Source organism: Solanum dulcamara, chromosome 4 (genome assembly GCF_947179165.1).
Source record: "Solanum dulcamara chromosome 4, daSolDulc1.2, whole genome shotgun sequence".
NCBI classification, from domain to species: Eukaryota; Viridiplantae; Streptophyta; class Magnoliopsida; order Solanales; family Solanaceae; genus Solanum; species Solanum dulcamara.
Window position 1 is genome coordinate 81,145,012 of NC_077240.1, and position 9,169 is coordinate 81,154,180.

The 9,169-nt window shown below is 29.5% G+C and overlaps 1 protein-coding gene across 2 annotated transcripts; it reads right to left on the minus strand.

Annotated features, from left to right (window-relative positions):
* Positions 1–371: 371 nt before the first annotated feature.
* Positions 372–8,573, minus strand: LOC129887896 (MACPF domain-containing protein At1g14780). 2 transcript variants are annotated; one of them, XM_055963132.1, is made up of 8 exons: positions 8,127–8,573; positions 6,909–7,150; positions 5,194–5,395; positions 4,687–4,761; positions 3,423–3,606; positions 2,358–2,527; positions 1,534–1,598; positions 372–1,428 (listed from the first exon to the last, which is right to left on the minus strand). In XM_055963132.1, exons 1-8 carry the CDS (start codon positions 8,397–8,399, stop codon positions 807–809), a joined length of 1,833 nt encoding a protein of 610 aa, XP_055819107.1. In that variant the 5' UTR covers positions 8,400–8,573; the 3' UTR covers positions 372–806. The 2 variants fall into 2 exon arrangements, with proteins under 2 accessions (XP_055819107.1, XP_055819108.1); XM_055963133.1 differs by having other exon boundaries at positions 6,909–7,130; positions 8,127–8,204.
* Positions 8,574–9,169: the final 596 nt, after the last annotated feature.

Below are 9,169 nucleotides of genomic sequence, written 5' to 3' on the forward strand. Positions count from 1 at the left end.
GTAATATGTATTTGGAGTTTTATGTAGAATGTAGACAATAAAAGTAATTAGAGAGTGAATATACAAATATTTAGTAAGTCTCATATACCTTCTACTAAGTAATTTGTATTATGATCTTCGAATCCTTTTTTTTTCCTTCGAATTGAGCCATTATATATAGATTAACTTATGGTTAACTATTTTCTATGGTTATTTTTTTTAAAGATTCTAAGACATCATTTTAAAATTTCACTTGTAGAAGTTTGAACTTAAAATTTTAGTCAATTATTATTAGTTGTATATCTTAATAACATTAGGTGCCTAAACTTTAAATAATTGTTAAGATAATTGCACAACGAGAACACGGAAAAAGGACTTTATATATATATATATATATATCAAAACTTCATTATCTTTATTTCAAAAAGAGAAAATTTCCTCAAGTTTACATTTCTCGGCCAGCGTAAAAAATAAAAATGAAAAAATCACTTTACTATGCCCCTATTCCCTTCTCATTTTATATGCCAATAACATAATAAAATAAAAAAAATAATTCTCCCATCAAACTGTATATTTTACCCAATATAACTTATATACATAGCATAAGTCAATTTCTCAAAATAATTAATTACAACCCACAATTTTTGGGACTTCTCAAGAAGAAAACAACATTGCCATCAATACCATCCTTGATCAGAAATCTGGACTTTCTGTTCTGTGAATGAAGGCATCTTTGATATAAAAAAAAACGCTTAATCTTCCAAAATAACTTTTCTACACGAATTCCATATTAATTGGAGTCTCATCGCGGACACTGGATGAAAAGATTAAGAAGATATATTTAGCAAGGAGAATTTAACACGTAAGCATATTTTCCCTCTTTCCAAGTCCAATTTTGCCCCGGTAACCAACCAATGACCCGGACTATCCGATGGGCCTCTACACAATTGTGTTGTATCCACAAATTTAAGTAGCTTTTGGATTTTTACCGGCACCGGTGGACCCGTCGGGTACACGCCCGAATCCACCACCACCGGCTTTTCAGATAAAAAACCGGGCATCGAGGATGCACCGCTAATAGCCGATAAAAAACCCGATGACGATTTGGTACAACTCTCGAAGGCACATTGCATCCATTGAGACTGCACGATGCATGAATTTGATACTTTAGAATATAATAACCTGAGATGTAAGACGCTCTTCGTATTGTGTTTTTTAACATGGAGTTGAGCACCCGTAACGATGAAACTAAAGCCATTCTCGTAAGGTGCCCAATTCGGGTCGTACTTTACGGGAGCCGTGCATACATGGGAGAATTTTTTCCATTGGATGGCTTCCAAATATCGATCATCGAGTGTGTCTTCGGACCCACGCCATGTCAGCGGGTCATCTATTTTGTCCTGAAGGAGTACTGGAGTGTTTACCAAGTGTTGTAGATGTATGGCCAGCCTGAAACATTAAAGCTTTTATTTTTTTTAAATTTTTTCGAATAGTAATTACATCCAATAAAATGAAAGGAAGAAAATAATATATTTGGTTAGGAATTTGAATTACCTGTCACACTTCACTCCTTCAAGATAAAGTCGTATTCCAGTTACTGGTGTCTTCCCAACAATTACCTGATAATATAGTAAGATATAACATAATTAATTTGAATTTTTGGAATTAAAACAAATATATATAATACATAAATGTGTCATTTAATTTGACCTCAGCTAATATTTTTGTCTTTCAACTTTTGATGTACACAAGTAGGCAATTAAACTTAAATAAAATTGAATAAGTAGACACACATGTCCTACGTGAAATAATACAATTTAGGAGGTGTTTGGTATGAAGAAAAATGTTTTTTCATGGATATTGTATACTCTGAGAATAAGTGAGATTCTTATTTATTTTCTTGTTGTATTTGATACGTAAACAAAAAAAGTTATTCTAAAAATATTTGTATATAATCTAAAAAAATATTATGAAAGGTGGAGGTGAAAGTCGTGTGAGGTGGTGGGATGGAGGCTACTAGGATGGAGATGAAGATGAGTTGTGTTGGAGGGTGGGGATTGGGAAACAAAAAATATTGACGTTTTTTTTCTAGAAAAAATATTTTTAAAAAATGAGGAAAAAGTCTTTTCATTTATGTCTCTCAGACTCTTCAAGAACATATGTGTGTGCATGTTAAATCCTTCAAAACTAAAGTACTTTTGATGTATCTAACACACACCTAATAACATATTTGAAGTGTCGGAGCAAACATAACTTTACATATATTTGACTTATACATCACAATAAGTCCTTCTTTAATTCTTTAAATTTCGTATCCAATTAGATACCATCACATAAAATGGAACGAAATGGACTTTTGTTAAAAAGTGGAATTTTACCTGAGTTGGGTTTACATATAGCTTTGGGCCCATTAAATTGAATTGAAGGGCTGGAGGTCTAATGGACCTATTTGTAGTTGGGCCTAAAGGAAGATCATTGTGAATAGGGGCCCAAATTTTGTGGGCTTGAAAGTCCAGAAAATACTGCAAATCTGCTATGGGTGGCTTATCTGCAAATCAAAACATTAATTTAATATGATACTATAATAATATACATTAAATTATTCCAAAAAATAAAAATATACAATTTATATGAAAAATACAGTTCAACTAACATTTTTCTCCACTATTTAATGTTTGAATTATCATAAATGTCAGGTGGCTGAAGTCAAATTTGCATCGTTAATAGAGATAAAGACCTTTTAGTCAATTTGACATTTATTCAACATTTTTTTAAAGAAAAAATATGGAAAAGGGTACTACTTAAAATAAAAATAAAAAAATTGAAACAATCCTCTCTAATATTAAAACATTTTTGATGGAATCTACATAAAAATTAATTTTGGTTTATTAAATCTAGATAAAAATTTCTTAGATTTTAGACTACATAAATAAAAGATATCTCAGTGGACGACGCATACGATATTTCATAGAAGAATGATCGAGACAATAAAATCCTTTCACATTCATACATGTGACTGAATATATAAGGAAGTTCATGCACCCTGATTCCCACATTCAATACAGGATCTGAAAAAACGTCGTACCCTAAGGATGTGATGTAGGCGATCTACTCTGATGTAAATATTAATGGCTAATTCACAACTCAAACTCATACGTAACCTATAGGTTACATAGATATGCTATATTGTTAGCGTAGTTTTGAGACCACATTTAAATAAAAAAAAGAGGCAATTTAATGCACAAGCGTCATGCACTTGTGCAAGGTCCAAAGAAGGACATCATCCTAGAAGAGTGTGATGTAGGCAGTTTATATACCCTGACGCAAGCTTTAATAACTAAATTCTACGATTCAAATTTACGAACTATAAGTTGTGAAAATAACTATATTGTTATTATAAATTTGAGACTAAGTTAAAAGAGAAAAGTATATTTTTCACTTACATCTAAGATAAAGGTTGATAGCATGTGATAAAAAACCTTTGCCAGGAACACCTTTGAGAAGTGAAGTAATAGGAATGAAGCTAAAAGCAATTGCATCTGGCATTGAAGGCACTGTTAGAAGCCATTCACTATGTGTATTTGCTGTTAAATCTCCACCTCTTTTTGAACATATCACAGTTACACCCTGCAATAGAAAAAAAAAAGCATTATAATATTTTATGTTATTAAAAATAATTACAATATCTTTATTTTGTTGTAACTAAAATTGTGTTTTAAGTGCTGGTCGAGAACTTTGGATTATCGGTAAAGACTAAAATTTTCTCTATCTGATTCTTAGGTCACCAATTCGAATCGTGGAAACGATAATTAATGTTTTTAGGCACCAGGATAGACTCAGTGGTGGAACCAAAATTTTATGTAAGGGGATTAAACAGCTCACATATAATTAAAAAAATAATCATTTTTACTCTATTTTTATAGTGTAATTTTTTGAGGAAGTGTGTTCGATTGAACACCTTAACACTAGTTACTTCCGTTACTATGTAGATTATCTACCTCACATCTTTTTTAAATACGACTTGTTTTGGAATTAGACCAAAGCTTTTATTGTGTATTGATTGTCAATCCAAAGCTCAAATTCACTTTCTTGATTCTTCCAGCTAGAATGTACATAAAATTATTTTCAGTATTTTTAGAGATCTAGCTAGTTGTTTAATATTGACTTGAAAATTCTTTTAGACTTTTAATTTTTTGCTATTTTCTGGTTAAGTTAAATTCAAAGAATCTCCCATGTGTGATGGATAACTATGTTAATTAGAAATTTGCTAATGTCAAAAATTTACACTATAATTAGCTGGATAATTGGACCTATGACTGCGTATAACACAAATCAAAGCAAGAAAATTGACCTAACAATTCATGAAATCTCTAAATGATTTTTTTTTTTAAAAGTTCCGTTCAAATCTTTTTTTAATTTTAAGGTCAAATTATTTGGCTATTTTTTTATTTTCTCATTCGATGTTTGATATTTGTATTGGATCTGATTAAATTTGACTTTGCACATTATTGAATCCATTTATGAGGACAGCACTTCAAACAAGATAAACAATTTAAATATTTGACAAACACATACACAAAGCTAAAAAGTATTTATAAGTAGGTATTTTTGGATAATGAAGCCATTTGACTTTTGAGGGACAATGAAAATTAAGGTGCATTTATCAATATAAAAATTGAAAATTAATATATACAATTATCAACTTACATTTTTGGTTGTTGCTGATGGAAAGCTGCTGAGGATGTTGGGTTGTGGATCAAAAATATTGAATGCCTCAATAGCCTGCAATTCAGAAAAATAAAATGTAAAAGAAAAAAAACCAGTTCAATTGAAGTCATAAATAATTAATAATATTACTAAAAAAAATTGTTTAACTAGTAAGGAGCCTTGGATGTCGGATTCAAGTTTTGAATATGAAAAAAAAATCCTACTAAAAAGTGTTTCCATATTTAATTGAATAGATCAAAAAGAATTACAAAAAAAATCACCAAGAATTGTAGGGGGATTCAGCTTCGAAGTCTGACCAAAGTTATAATAGTAACATTAAAACCTCGAATATGTTCGAAGATCTCGAGAATTGAATTGACCTATCTTTAATGAAAATCCTAATAAAGATTGTTTCCTCTTTTAATGGACGAAAATTCAAATTAGTCATGATCCAACTATAAATATCGAAAATCGAGTGTGAAACAAAAAAAGGATTATGAAAAAAACCTTATGTTTTTGCTCTCTTGATTTGCATTGTTGTGGACAAAAGTTACAAATGCCAGTGAATAATTGATCACCAAGTTCATCCAAGTGATTCTTGAGTTGTGATGGTTCCATGTTTGAAAATTTGTCTTGCCTCACTAGGACCACATCTTGTCCTCCTATACTTAACCCCACTATTATGTGTGTACCATATTTTTCAATAAACCTGTCATAATTCACAAATAATTAATTTCATTGTATTAAATGAAAAAAAATAATCAATTACACATCATTAAATATTGATTGATATTTACTCAGAAATTGATACACTCAACTCCATTAACAATCAGAAGAAAAATCTTTGGCATAACTAATAAAATTGTTGTTACATAAATAAAGATCACACGTTTAAGCTATGAAAATAATCTCTAACAAAAATATAGGATAAGATCGTATATTATACTCTTGTGTTTCCATCCTTATTCTGACTTCGCACATAAAGAAGGCTAAGTATATCGGACGATCCCTTTTTAACTAACTCCATTACTAACTACTTATAAATCCTTTTTCAGTTAATGCCTATGCATTTTTCAAGTTCTGGATCAAACTAATTCATTGAGACGAATAGTTCATGAAAGAAAATTAAGTCATTTGGATCTTGTTGGACTGACTAGACGCACAGTTAATTTTTGAATACGAGATATCCATCCTTCATAATTATATAACAAAAGTATTCATTTTGTTTGTATTGATATGGTAAGTATCCCTTCATTATTAATCAAAGATATCGAATACGAGTCTCGAAATGGATTAGTTTTTTGTCTAAAGCGCTTTAACTATAAAATGATTTTTTTTTATGTGAATTCAAATTAATCGAGCCTCAAAATAGAATTACTAGTGTGAAACCAAAAAAAAAATGCATTGTCATCTTTCTACACTAAAAGTATGGCTTATCTTCTTAAAACTTAATGGTTTTAAAATGAATTCAATTTGACTTCATGAATTCTTTAGTCAAGACTTATTCTCCCAATTGCCAAGTTTTCTTTCTTCAAGTTTTTATATTTATAATATGATAATTATAACATAAAAAATATTCCTTTTTTGTTGTTGCAGAAGAAGTGTAGATCAAGAAACAGAGTTATTTTTAGTAGACTTGGTCAAAACAGAGGAATAAAATAATTATGAACTATATAATTTTCAAAAAGAAAAAGCAGTAATTAATTTTAAAGTCAATGACCTATAATATACCTATCCCAAAATAATATTCGTTTTAAGTTTATTTATTTATTCCTTTTCTTTTAATGAAAAATTAACACTTTTAGTCCCTACAATGTGAACAAATTCTAAGTTTGGTTTGTATGATATCTGGCTAATTATTTCACCTTTAATTAATTGAAATTATGTACTTTTTGATCCTTATGTTTGTGATTTTTCACATATTTAACGAATTATAAACTTATAAAACCATGCAATATTTAGTCATGTGTTATGTTAAATTTGTGTTGTTGCAATATATTATCGAACTAACCATCCTTCGATAACCATCTCCCCTTTTACTTACCATGAAGGTCGAATGATAAAGTTCATTCAGCATTAACCAGAGTTCTCGAGTTTGAAAAGAAAATCTAAAATAGAGCATTTTCCTTTTAAATAAATTTAACGCGATATAAAATTAATCAATCGAGTCTCAAAGCAGATATAGATATTGAATACTAGATAAAAGAGATAATGTTAGTTACCTTGCAAGTGCTGCAGGATCCCAAGAGGAAGGAACATCATTAATAACTTGATCATCCAAAACAAGTGAATATCTATCAATATGAACATCAAATAATATGATGAAATAACCATCAAGCCCTAAATACTTTGTATTTGCTGCATCAATTGCCCATGAACCACTGTCAAATCCAAACATTGAATTAAACATCCCAGATGGTATTTTTCCAGGCACTGAACTTCTCCTGTTTATATATTCAGACATCTGTTATCAAAAAATTATAAATAATTAGAGTGTGTTCGATACGAAGAAAAATATTTTTAATTTTTTTTCATACTTAGTTAGTTCATAGGAAAACAAATGCCTTAAAAGTCCGGAAAAAACTATGACAAGTGGCATTTCATACAAATTGTTTCTTTCTTACCCCCTAATATCATGTCTATGTGTTAAAACGTAATTTTTGATTTATATATGCAGTATAATTTTTTATTTGTGTAAGATATTTAACTGATCATCCTTAAATATACGCGGATTTGCTGCTGCATTTTACTCCCCCCCCCCCCCCCAAACCCCCACTAAATCATGCGCTTCCATAGCTTATGAGTAGATTATATATAAATATTTTTGAAACAATATTTTTTATTGTCAAACACAAGGAAATAAGTACGAAAATTACTTTTTTGGAAAAGAATTAATCATTCCTATAAATCACACCTTCAAGAATTCAAGAATTCGTTGAGAAAGAAGAAGAAAAAGATGATGAGATTTGATCCAAACTTTATATTTATCTTTAAAAAAATTCTCAAAAATTTCAATTTAAACCCAACAAATCAAAAATGACTAAAATTAAAAATTCATAAAGTTTAAATTCTGAATTCGTTCCACCCAATCTTATGCCCCAACTTCCATAGTGTTTGACTACAATAAGTTATACACAAATACTCTTTGGAAATATTTTGTTACTTATCACATACCAGAAAATAAGTTAAAACGCCACTTATTTTTTTAGAAAAATAAAAAATAGTTTTGCTCCAACTAAACCACCTATCAAAAACAACCTATCTACGTCACAAACACATGAGGTGTAAAATCTGTGTAAATCTCACCTCCTTAGAACCCCAGTTATGAAATTATATTGAATATAATATTGTTATTGTATTCCAACCAAACACACCCTTAAAGAAATTGTTGAAACCAAAAATAAAAATTAAAAAAAATGGAGATTGATAGAATAAATTACCTGATTAAAATCAAGAATATCAGATTGAAATCTAACTCTATCACCTTTATCACACTTAATATCAATTGGTGCATTTTCATAAGCTCCAAAACCAGGCACCATCAACTCTTTTCTCATTTTTTCATTTAGCAACACAAGCCTTTCATCTCCTTTACAATACTTTAGTCTAAAATCACTTGTTAAATCAAACCCTTTTCCTAAGCTCTTGATTGCCTTCTCCACAATATTATTATTGCTCATATCATTTTTTCGAGAAGAGTGCTCGGCCTTCATTGAAATAATTATAGGTATTGATAGACCAATTTTATTAGCAAAGCACTTTCTTCGATGTGCGCGAATAGAGCTGGCACTTCTAATGATGGACACTTGTGTTTGAAGAATATGAAGAGCTTTAAAAGAGGGAGTTAAAATAGAGAGAAGAAGAACGTGTGAATGTTAATTGAGACTTAGTTTTATTTTATATATATATATATATATATAAGTTTGAAGAGAAGAAATTAAAATGAGAAAATGACTTGATAGGAAGGTCTATGGGAAACCTCATTTTCTTACTTTCTTGTTTGTTAGCTGGAATACCCCTGGTTTTAACTAGTCTATCTATTTTTAAGTTAATGAGTGAGAATATGACTTGTTGACGTATGTACGAATTCAAGATTTAAAGTTTTGTGATTTTTTAAAATAATAATAATTTTAATTTAATAGATGATAATAATTGAGTTCACAATCAAATATTTATAAATATTTAGTAGATATAAGAAAATATGAGATTTGAGAAAAATTACTAGGCAAAGACAGAGTGAGATGAGAGTGGAGTGTGGTGGTGGGGGAGCGGGGTTTCGTCCCACGAAAAATTATATTGTATATTTAAGGTAAAAATTATTTTTTATATATTTTATATATAATAGCGGAAGTTTTAGTATATCAGACTGTCTTTTTTTGATATTTTATATATAATAGATGTTGAATCTCTTGACTTCTTTATATTATTTTTTTCATATTTTAAATTTTTTTGTGAAAATTTTCGCCCCGTCATTATTACTGAA

Coding starts and splice junctions, on each gene's coding strand:
- LOC129887896 (XM_055963132.1), bottom strand. CDS start 8,399: ATGAAGGCCGAGCACTCTTCTCGAAAAAATGATATGAGCAATAATAAT. Junction 5,396..6,908: donor GATCCTGCAGCACTTGCAAG/GTAACTAACATT, acceptor GAATTATGACAG/GTTTATTGAAAAATATGGTA. Junction 3,607..4,686: donor CATCAGCAACAACCAAAAAT/GTAAGTTGATAA, acceptor TTTCTATTGCAG/GGTGTAACTGTGATATGTTC.